The sequence below is a fragment of the Astyanax mexicanus genome, chromosome 15 (genome assembly GCF_023375975.1).
Source record: "Astyanax mexicanus isolate ESR-SI-001 chromosome 15, AstMex3_surface, whole genome shotgun sequence".
NCBI classification, from domain to species: Eukaryota; Metazoa; Chordata; class Actinopteri; order Characiformes; family Acestrorhamphidae; genus Astyanax; species Astyanax mexicanus.
The window spans coordinates 24659372-24671773 of NC_064422.1; the positions used below are offsets into that span (position 1 = coordinate 24659372).

General features: G+C 36.3%; 1 protein-coding gene across 1 annotated transcript; it reads left to right on the forward strand.

Annotated features, from left to right (window-relative positions):
* The first annotated feature begins 7972 nt into the window (after nt 1-7972).
* Nucleotides 7973-11739, forward strand: atpaf2 (ATP synthase mitochondrial F1 complex assembly factor 2). The gene is made up of 8 exons (XM_015606305.3): nt 7973-8345; nt 8516-8560; nt 9772-9920; nt 10016-10113; nt 10256-10336; nt 10437-10549; nt 10813-10928; nt 11317-11739. Exons 1-8 carry the CDS (start codon nt 8210-8212, stop codon nt 11452-11454), a joined length of 876 nt encoding a protein of 291 aa, XP_015461791.2. The 5' UTR covers nt 7973-8209; the 3' UTR covers nt 11455-11739.
* The last annotated feature ends 663 nt before the right edge of the window (nt 11740-12402 follow it).

Below are 12402 nucleotides of genomic sequence, written 5' to 3' on the forward strand. Positions count from 1 at the left end.
ATAAAAAAATGGCTACTGATTGCAAAAAAAAGTCAATTGGGTAGCTGGATGTGCAGAGAGTGAAGCTGGGTCAGCATGCTAGTGGAAAATCCTCCCTTGCTATGGAGATCTGCGCAGGAGCAGTAGCCATAATAAACTCAAGAATCACATTATTTGTGCATTATTCAGTCAAATGCTACAAACTGGTAATGAGGTTGTTATCAGATTTGATAAATTATTTAAAATATGTTTCTGGTAATCTGGTAATCTGACCTTTGGTTTCTAGTATTTTGGCCATGATAGGATGGGAGACTGGTCTTGCATGGCTGTAATTAAGTGCCTGGATGCGTGAACTGACTTGCCTATAAGGACTTGAGTTCATGCAGGTCTGCTTATAATGTGCTTTTGCAGCCAATGAACTGTCAACCAAAACATCTTGAAATATGCACAGTATTTCCACCATGTGTTTCAGCATTATCAGTTACGCTCTGGTTAAAAGAAACGTGCCATGTGCTTTCCAGTGATATTTAAACTGGCTGGTTCAAATTCAGAGACAGATCTCTAAAATCTTTCACCAGACAGAGCCATTTGTATTAACAGACACTTCCTTATGCATTCCAAAAGGTTGCACTGTAATTATACACCAGCTTTTCCTGTAAATGCTGAAGAAGACGAGTTTGGTACCCTTCTTAAAGATAGCAGGAACCATGAAAAATATCTTGCAAAGAAAAGGAAGTGCCCAACCTGCAACAGGCAGCAGATAATGGACTTTAAGTGCATAAGTGAGCATATTGTATAACAGAGGCACAGCTGACATCATTTAGTGAAGGAAATATATATTTAATCCCTTGCTTATTGAAGTTTGCTCATTTTAAGAGTAGATTAATTTGAACAGTGAGAGATTAAATATCTATAATAAAATTCAGAAAATCATATTTTACAAATTATATACATTTATTTGCATTTTGCAGAGAGAAATTAGATTTCAATTTGATTGAGTTTTTGATTCCTCTGGCACAAATATCAGGAGGAATTTTTGTCCAATCCTTTTTGCAAATCAGCTCAAAATCATTAAGATTTTGTGGCTGTCACTTGGCAACTCGAAGCTTCAGCTATCTTTATAAGCTTTCTGTGGGATTAGGGTCTGAAGATTGGCTAGGTCACTCAATGACCTTAAGGTGCTTCTTCCTGAGCCACTCCTTTGTTGTCTTGGCTGTGAGTTTTGGGTCATTGTCATGCTGGAAGACCCAGCCACGACCCATTTTTAAAGTCCTGGTATGGGGAAGGAGGTTGTCACTTAGGGTTTTACGGTACATGGCTCCATCCATTCTCCCGTTGATGAGGAGAAGTAGTCCTAGGCGAGAAACATCTCCAAAACATAATATTCCTACCTCCATGTTTGACAGTGAAGACGGTGTTCTTTGGGTCATAGTCAGAATTTCTCTTCTTTCAAACACAGCGAGTTGAGTGAATGCTAAAGAGCTAATTTGTTAATTTGTTGCTAATTCCTCCCAATCTTTCTCAGGATCATCCAGGTATTACTGGGAAACTTCAGACGGGACTGCTCATTTGTGCCTTCTTAGGTAGGGTGACTGTGATGAAGTAGGCTATACCCCTCTTCATCACCATAAAGACTATATTACTTACCTGTGTACACTCATGCTCAGCCTGTTGAGACAAAAGGGTACTACACGTAACTCAAAACCTTTTACTTACCTGGGTGAGTCCATCCTTGCAGAAGAGAGGGGGAGTGTGTACCTGTAAAAGAAAGGGAAGAAATGTGAATGTGTATTTTATATGTACATTGAAACTCGTACAGATTTCAGCACTTACAAACTGATTAGAGTTTGCTACTATTATTATTATTATTATTATTATTATTAATATTGTTATTCTTATTATATCATAGTACCATGTACTTGGTGTATCATTACCCGGTTCTACCCGTGTGAGAAATGGTATGTTCATGGGAGGGGTTAATGGTATAAAAGGTGTACTGGATCTATGAGTAAGGAGGGGGGGCAGATAGTTCGGGATATCAGCCATGAAAAGAAGCTCTATACGACTGTATAGGAGATAGACCTTATTCTCTGCGTGAAGAGATTATTTTGTGTTTGTTTACTTTTCGTTTTCTTTTCTCGTCAAGTACGTACGCCTGTAAATTTGCAAATATTAGTGTTGGTGTGTAAATAAACGGTGTCGGATAAACTGTACCTCCTTGTTGCCATGGTTACTGGCCCTGCTTCTGAGCGCTCGCCCTACACTACCCATAAAGTTTCGTTCTGTCCTTGCTGGATATGAATGCGCTTTATCACAGGGACCTTGCGGACACTGCAGGATTTTAATCCATTATGGCATAATGTGTGACTTGTTGACTGTGGTCCCAGCTGCCTTGAGATCGTTAAAAAGGATCTCTCACCTTCCTCATGATCAAAGATGAGATTTTACACATAGCCCCAGATCGTTATCGATTGAGAGTTATTTTATATTTCTTATATTGTATTTTCTTACTTTTGCACCTACAGATGTCTCCTTCTCCCCCAGTTTATTACTTATGGTTTTGTCGCCCATTTTAGCCTTGTGTAGGTTTATGATTTTGTTCCTGACATTATTAGAAAGCTCTAGGTCAGAGTTTGAGTCTGTGGAACCAGAACTCTTAATGGTTGGTAGAGGATCAAATACTTATTTCTCTCTGCAAAATGCAAATAAGTGTATTTAATTGACACAGTGTGATTTTCTGGATTTTATTTGTAATATAATGTCTCACTGTTAAAATGAACCTACCCTTAAAATTATAGACTGTTCGTGTCTTCCATTTTCTCTTAGATTGTTTAAACTATGAGCTGTCTGTAATTTGCAAATGTAATTTATGTTGTTTACATAATATGTAGTGAGGAACATCTACATAATATAAAAATCCTTACCAAGTTTGGAGAAAAGCAAACAAGCAACAAAAAAATAAACAAAGAAAAAAAAATAAGGAAATAAAACAACATAGGATGTTAAATGAAACTATAACACTGGACAGAATAACGCTACAATAAAACAATCAAATTATTGGCTGGGTTTTCACACTATTATTAAGGACACCCTGCAGAAAAAAACATTATTAAGCTGATTGTGTTTGACCAATAGGATAAAACTGAATAACCAGCATGAACAAGCCTGACCACAACTAAACGCAACACACACTAAATGCGATTTCTAAAATCTCACTTTTTTATTACCTAAAATGCAGTTTTTGTGTAGATGCCAGGACAAAATGTATACAAAATGTGTTTTTAATATATGGATTCATGCGGATGGGGTCTTAGTCTTAAACTGGAATTTTCAGCAGGCTAATTGTAGATTTTAAAAAAATATGTTGGTGTGTTTCATTTCTAGGAAGAACACATTAGATCAGCATAATAAAAAAACGATGGCAAAATCACTGTACTGGTGCACTATCACACTTTCTCCTCATTTATACACATGGATTACTGATATGCTTGTGTGATGTGGCTGTACTAAACTTTGACCTATGAATGTACCGTTAGCCATTTCTAACAGATCACCGCCTTACAAAAAAGTACAACTTGGCAGTTTCCTGTTAATGAAGTCAATATGGAGTCAGTTACCATGTTTATGATGTCTTTAACTGTGTTTGTTCACTGGCAAGTCATCAACAAATTATGGTCATATTGATTCTGTTGAGCAACCAGTTTATTTAATTGGCAGATTCTGAAATGTGTGGATTGAGCAACACAGCCATTAAAGGAAGAGAAGGATTTCAGAGAGCAGTAAATGCAGAAGTCAATACTGAGTATTTTATAGCAGTTAAAGGAAAAATATCTACTAAATCAGAAACTAAAATACAAACAGATTTCTGCTCTGTGATGGACAATTCAAAGAAAAGCATACTGGCTGAAAAACTGGTGTTAAAAGGGTGCCAGAACTTAAACTTAGCATGTTTCATTAGTGTCTGATTACACATGTTGATCGTTTTATGAGTTGGTAAAGGAAATAAATACACATATTGGTCACTTTAAAAAGTTGTGCTGGCTGAAACACTCCTTATAACTTTAGTGTGAATGGGTGGGCATAACTGTAGGCTAAACAAGCAGAATTATTACAAGTATGTGTGATTACAGACACAATTATTTAAAAATTAGTAATTTCTCTGTTTGTGTGAACATATATAAATGGAGATAAATTTATACTATAAAAAAAACTACATACATACTTCAATTATAAGATTTCAGTACAAGAAAGTGCCATAACACTGCTGTCTCTTCATTAAAAACTGCACAGTGTAATATATAATACATAATGAGAGTAGCACTGGAATAATCACAAAATTGGTTACAATGTTTTATTTTTATAGTGATTAAACAAAGATATAATACTCAATAAAATCTCTCATACATTTAAATTCAAATCTGTGTAGTTTTGTCTTGTGGACTGTGGACTTCTTTTCAATGTCATTAGACAGCTCAGCACACTTATGCTATCCATACATTACTTAACTCTCTGAAAAGACTTTTAACAGACTAAAGTCTGACACCCCCTCACATCTAAAGAGAAGTCACAGACTGTTTAGTCACAGACTCGTCACAGGCTAAGATTTTGCAGGGGGATTACTGGGGATCACTAATTGCAAGACTGCAACTAGATTCTTTCTAAGATTATTTCCCATCATGCTTCTGGTGGAGTTTACATACAATACATATTAGAAATTAAATTACAAATAATGTGTATATCAATCCTGTGATTTATTAGAGACTTTCAACGTTTGCCCCCATCAACAGTTAATTTTTATTAGTTCTGGATATTTTTTTACTATAATAAATTTTGTGTTTAACAACTGCCGATAAGTTTATTTTCCCCATTTTTTTCGACAAACTTGTATAGCAAAGGATCACAGTTTCACGGCTATACATTTGGCTTTGTTTAAGATAGAATTAATGCAATAAAGAACATCATTCTTGAAAAATGTGTATTTATTGAACTTGTTTGTATCACAAATAACACTGCACAAAAATAACTGTGCAAAATAAAATAACTTTAAACATAATGACTTTAAAGTGCTGCCTGTGTTTAAAATACACTATATATTAAAGTAAAAACCATATAAGGCATATTAATTGTAAAATGTGTTCTTATTCAAATTGTTTCTAAATAGTCACAAAGAATATTCTTCCTTTGCAGTTTCCCGTAGCTCTCCTATTGGTTGTTGACATTGTTAAAGTCACTATTTGCATGAGCCAAGTCTCCAGACTTACGATAATATTAAAAATATTAAACCACCAGACGCGAGCATGACTGACTAAAACTTTCAATCCTAACCACACTGAATGATTGAGATGACGCGACCGTGACTCGACTGCAGCACGACTCTCGTGATTTTATCTAAGCAACAGATGGCTGCAGGAATACAAAGGATGAAACTTATTCCCTTGAAGACAGTACTAGCACTGAGACAGTTGGGCCCCTCATATGGGCCCCACATATGGATGTCAGTGATGGGCCCCATCAGGGCACGAGATGCAACCATGAGGGGTTTAAGCATGGCCTTATCTGAGTTGTACACTGAAAAATTTAGGTAGTGCGGTAATTAAAATTAGTTTCCTTATAGCTATGTACACTATATGTTAATGCAATATAACTGTAACGAGCAAGTGACTGCTCAAACGGGCCTGTGTGTGTGTAAGAGGTCAACCGGCCCTGGTCTCTTGAGGACACTCAAGAGTCTTTTTAATTAACAGATCATCAGGCCAATAATAGGGAGGCACCAGCCTCCGAGGTCTCGCTTCAGAAGTTAACAATTTTTCCTTGTATGCTGGCCAATAGCTCGTTAGCAAGATAGATAAGAGCGAACGAGGCAGGTGAGGTCTTCTGAGGACGCTCAAGCTTGCTTTTAATAAACAGATCCTGACTTGACATAATGACGAAACCGAAGGGGTTAAGTAAGTGGAGCCTGAAGCCCACCTGTGTCCCAGCCCACTGAGAATGGTCAACCATTTTTTTTATGCATAAAACCTAATGTTTTTAACTCTTTAAATCAGAAGACTTCCGGTTCTGATCTGCTTTGTAAGATTGAAACTACCTGCTAAATAAAGCTGTCTTCTCCTTTCTTTTAAAATTGATTCTGTCTGATTTTTAGTTTTGGTTTTATTTTTCAACAAAGTTGTACTTTTAGAAGAACCTAGACAATTTCAACAAGATGTGGTAACCATCCCAAGAGACGTATTTAGACACGTCAGTAGGCTGTAAACTCAGCAGGGCTCCAGTAAATAAATATACAGTATATGTATCAGTTCTGCATTAAGAACAATGGACGATAATGTGAGTCACCTAGTATGGGAACACATTGTTGTTTGTAGATCAGTTATAACACAGATATATTAAACAGTTTAACAAACAAAATATTTTGCCGATTTGCACAAATTCCTTGGACCTAATATTTTGTGTGAGCATAGAAGATCACTTTGTTTTATACTAGTCTGCAGGACGTCTGGAGGGGAGTGTGAGCATATGTACGTATGTTTGGAAAGTTGTCTTTTAATGGAACAGGAAACAGCTGACAAGCTGAAAAATTATGTCATGAGACCAGATGATGAAACTTATAGGAAAATCTATCCATATTTATAAGAACTAGCGTTTCCTCTGAAGAGATTATTTTTATAGGTTTTCCACTGAAGTATCTACTGACTTGAATGACTGGTTTCCAAAAACCTAAAGAATGAAGTGTGGTAAATCTTGTGGCAGACATGCATCCTTATTTGTGGCTACTGTTGCAAAATGAGTGAATCATTTAAAGTGATAGCTTTCTTGAGGTTTATTCACTCTCACCTTTTTTTCTGGACATGGGAGTGCTTGCTTCAGTGAGTTTGGTTTGGTATGTTCAGAGAAGAATAAAAGCTGTTTTTGAACCCAGCCTTGGTCCAGAGCACTGATCTTGGACTGGGGTTCGCTTCAGGTTGACACTAGCATGTTCCACTCCAGGTATGGGAGTTATCTGCTCCTGGGGCTGCGTGATTGGTTCATTTTGTTATGTAACTGCTTCCACTTATCGCATTACTTCCTTCTCCATCAGTATGTGATAATTAAATCACTTTGTTATGACAGGAGCTAGGGAATTTTCTTTAGCTCCTGCTTGCTGAAATGCTGCACATCCCAAAGGCACTGTTTGATGCTGCTTGACTTTTTGTATTCAAGGCAATTTTTTTTTTTTTTCAAAAAAGCATGCACACAGTGAAGTGATGCATGGAATTGTGTGCTTCTGATGGAATTCTTGTGCATAGACCAGCGATAATGAGCTCTTCCCACAAAACAGGCACAGAATAGGTACTGGGTGTAGAGCCGATGAATCACTAATAAACTGAACGAGTCAGTAGCAGTGTAAAGCACCCACTCAGTCAGGTTTCTGTTTAGCTTTCTATTTGCGTGTGTATGAAACGAAAGCGAAGACAGCACTTTTCTAAAAAAAAATTCTAAGAAAAATTACTGACTTAGAGCCAAAACACACTGTTAGCATGATAGCATGCTAATAGACTGTAAGCCTAGGACTCAAACGCCAAGCCAATGTTTATACAGTTTTTTTTTTTGCAGACTCTGTTAAGATCTGTTTTATAGCTAAAATCTTTAATATCTTATGATTATTTTATTTATTTATTTATTTATTTATTTACCTTTTCCCCAATATATGTTCGAGTAGAGTTGTAAGGGTGGGCACGATTATGTTGTATTGTTGGGGGAAATTCCCTGTCTAATTCTTCTTCTTCTATAAAATATTAATAAATATATATTTTAAAATCTTAGAATTGTGGTTGACTACATCTGTTGCTTTATTTGAATTCAAAAACGTCTCAGAAAAGTCAGTAAAAAGTGCGGGTAGTATTTGAGCGGACGCGTACCATAAAAATGAGCGGTGTTTTGGCGTCCCCTGCTGGTATTTTTTTTTCTACAAGAGTTTCATCAGAGCAGAGACTACGCTTTGGGACTTTTATTTTGAAAATAAAGCTTTTCACGAAAGTCAACGTGAGAGGAAGGTCAGCGTGGGAGAAGTTGTATTTGCTGGCTGAATAGACTTTATACTGTGGGATCGTTTTGTTTTCATTTTAATCAGATTTTCTGCGCTATAGTGTCTAAATGGATGATTCATTCATGAGCGACTTAAGCTAAGCTAACTTGCTAACGTCTTCAGAACGTTTACACAGCAGCGACTCGTTTCCACACGTTGAGATTCGCGATGTTACCGGGTTTATGTCGGTTTCACGGGCTGGTCAGCCGGGCTCTTGTGCCTCTTGCTGGTCGGCAGGTGGAGTTAAAGTTATTGGGATGTTCAGCAAACGTGCAGAGAGCGAGATACGCCACTCCTGCGACAGGTGAGCGAATTTCTGCTTATAGACATCATATACATAAGATATCTATGGGCTCTGCTCTGCACTGTATTATTATTATTATACTGATCTCTGTTTTATTATAGTGTTCTCTTGTCACAGTGTTTTAGCTGCATTTTAAATGCCTAAAAGCGTCTAATAATGTATTTTCGCAGAGCGTAAGAAGTTTTATCGGGACGTCACGATCTCTCAAGGTGAAGGTAAGCATCACTCCACAGTATTGTACTGTATTACAGCTGAACAGCAGTCAGTCACGCAGGCCTTGCATTGATCTAATATCTGGGCTGGGTGTTGCTCAGCTTGCTTGATTTTGACATATGTAATATATATTTATATTTTTAATATATATATTTATTCCATAACCAACTGTGATGTGTGTGTGTGTGTGTGGTCAGTGTCCTGTTGGAACACACAGTTGTATCACAGCTTTATCAGTCTTACTGAGAGTTTAAGGGTATGTTTTAGGCAGCAATCTACCAGATTTCATCGTGCTACCACCACTATGCTTAACAGTAGTGTTACGCTTAGCAGTTTCATTTTCTAAACGTTTCAAGCTAAATTTTCGAAAATAGAAAATTGGCTGTAAAACTTAATTATGTCAGTTTTCTATTTGGTATAGTGAAAAGGAATTGGGGTTTCATTCAAGTTTTCTAGTTTTTCATTTTAGCATTTTGCAATCAGAATAAAAAAAATAATTAAAAAAGGGAAACTTCTCTCGATTTTCTTATTTTTCCACTTTTGTGTCTCAAATATGAAGCTTACATTTGTTACAAGATGCCAAAGTTGATTTAAAAAGTGTTTTTTTTTCTTTTCTGAAATTCCAATCGTGAGGGGCAGAGGTGAAAAATAATAAAACTATACTACACTAAATATTAAGTAATGATTTTTTTTACATTCATTTTTTTCATATAACCTCAACTGGTAAGAAAATTGAACTGATAAACATTACACTGACCTTTGAGGTTGCTCTACTCCTTCAGATTTTTTGTCTCATCTGACCCTAAAACTTCTCTCCAGGAGGCTTTTTCTGATCAACTGCAAACTTTAGATGATTTCTGATTTTGAGCATATCTTTAACAAAAGCTTTTTAATCCATTGTGATATAAAAATGTCTGTATGATAATAAAACTGGTGTTTTAGGAGCTTCCATGACAGGCCTGTGATGTTTTACAGCATGTAATATGTACAGTTGTTTGAACTGAGGATCTTGGAATCAATTGATCACATCAAGTTGATTAAATATGGAATTCAGTATTAATGTGCTGACACAACATAAATTTAGTTTGTCCCTGCCAAACACCACTAGTTAATTTGATTATATTTAGTAACTCATCGTGTAATTAAACAAAATTCATTAAAATGATATGAATATGATGTAAATGATGAATGTTTTCTTCCTTGTGATCTGCAGGAGGCCTTTATGAAATCAATCTAGACAGGAGAAAGCTGAAGACTCCAGGAGGGAAACTCTTCACTGTGCCAAATGAAGCCCTTGCTATCGCTGTTGCGACAGAGTGGGATGCTCAGAAGGACACGCTCAAGTTCTACACCATGCATCTAGTGAGTTACTTTAATTAAAGCTTAAAATGTCCGACTCTGGTGCTCTTTTGTTTGTGAAGTAGTTTATTTCAGTTGATGTTTAATGTTTTCTGTAGACCACTCTGTGCAACACAGCCCTCGATAACCCGACCCAGCGGGACAAAGACCAGATCATCTCTGCTGCACTGAAGTTTCTAGAGACAGATACAGTTTGGTATGCTAAACTTTTATTTGGAGGGTTATAAAATGTGCAAGGGCTGGTATTAATTGTTAAGCATTAACTTTGAAGATGGAAATGGATCTCTAGGAAACAATATTTTGAACGATTTTATCTGACCTTCCTGCATTCCTTTTAGTTACAGAGTAGAAGAACCTCCAGGACTTGTAGAACTTCAGAAAAATGAATGGGACCCTGTTCTGGAGTGGATTGAAAAGAGGTAAAATGTGAAAAAAACTGATAGTTATTTTTAATGATATAATAATCTTTGCATTACATTTTGCATTGTAACTGTGGCTGATCATTATTTATGTCTGTAGGTACAATGTTGTCATCGGTTCATCCTACAGCATAATGGGCCCCCAGATCCCAGAGGAGACAAAGGATACTTTTCGTCAGCATCTTAAATCTTATAACGTCTGGTCTCTGATTGGTACGGATGAGCATTGTTTTTTTTTTTTCCTCAGAATAGTGACGGGTATTATTTTTTTCTGCAAAAAGATATCTATTTGATATTTGTAATCTAGATTTAAATATATACATGCATTGTTTAACTGTAAGCAGAGTATCACACTTTTTTGCTTACGTACATTTTCAGAAATGAACAGGAGTGGAGTTATTTATATATTAATCTCTGTTCTGTAAATCTCACATTTGTCATTCCAAAAATTACTAAATGATTGAATATTTCTGCAGGGCTTGAGTATGTGATAAGTCAGCTGAAGTCTGTGGTTCTATCATTGGGGTTGATTGACAGACACCTAACAGTAGAGCAGGCAGTTCTACTGTCTCGCCTGGAGGAAGAATACCAGGTATGAAAAAATAAGCACCAATAAGCTATACATTTATAAATATAAATAATGTTTAATAAAGATATGACCTGACATGTTTGTTGGTGTAACTGTCTCTGCACTGAATAGAGCACATCTTTCCACTCTGCTGGGGGGCTTTATATTCATCTAGTTCAAGTCTGTCATTATGTCTGCTCCAAAGAGTGTCTTTCTAATGCCAATGCTTCTATCTATGCTTTGCATTCTGTGTCAGCAATGGGTGAAAATTTAAATAACGTAATTCATTAATATGAAGGGGTGTCCACAAACTTTCAGATGTATGTATGCATGTTTTTATATATACTGTTTATTTTCATCTAATGTCCTTTTAACAGGGTCATTGACTTGTGTGGTATTTTTTCTCATCTAGATCCAGCATTGGGGAAATGTTGAATGGGCTCATGACTACGACATGTATGAGCTGCGAGCTCGTACAGCAGCAGGAACCCTGTTTGTTTATCTGTCATCTGAGAGTGCTACTGTGAAGAAAAAAATCCTTCAGGACTGATATGGCAAATCTTTAAGACAGATGTGAAAACCTTGTTTTTCTGGACTTATGTCTTTGCTTGGATCCTCTTTAACATGGAACATAGAAGTGAAAGTTCTGCATTAGAACATTACTAAAGCTGTCTACAACTTGTTATCCTTGTTATCAGTCAGTGTTATGTCGGATTAAGTTCGGTCTGTTTTACATAAAAACATTGGAAAATTTGCGTGCTTTTTTGTCTGTTGTTCATGTAAACTGTATTAAAAGATTGTGACTTTGTAACATTATTAAATGTACAATGTGCTATGTCTGTGTGCACTTTGGCATTCCTTTATATGTAATGTTGTAAGATTAAGTTTATTATTAGCTAGGTTTAGTGTACTTTAGGGGCGTGTGCTACATTACAGCACTATCAGTTACTGCAGATGCTCAAGAGATAAGGTCTCCTACAGGTCAGCTTGTGAACTAGGTAATGGAATAGTACCATTATGACTAATATGCATGCATAATAGTGTAGTACTAAAAATACGCAAATCTGAATAAGAAGCAGTTTGTCACACATCTTAAAATATACATAAATACGTTACTTTATTTTTAGTAATTTTGTTTAAAATGTGAAATTCATATATTATACAGATGTATTACACACAGAGTGATCTATTTTAAGCATTTGTTTCTTTTATTGTTTATGATTATGGCTTACAGCCAATGAAAACAAAAAAAATCGTGTCCCAGAAAATTTTAATATTATATAAGACCAACTGGTACTTTTGGCAGTGTGGGCATGGTGCCAAGTCCTGCTGAAAAATGAATATATATATATATATATATATATACACACACTACTGACATCACATCAGCTGGTGATATTTCCCCTTTAACTCCTGGGAGCGACTTCTTGTGATGGACATCGGATTTGTCCAATAGGCGTGAGGTTCTGCGCTCCGTCTTCCAATAGGATAATCCGGG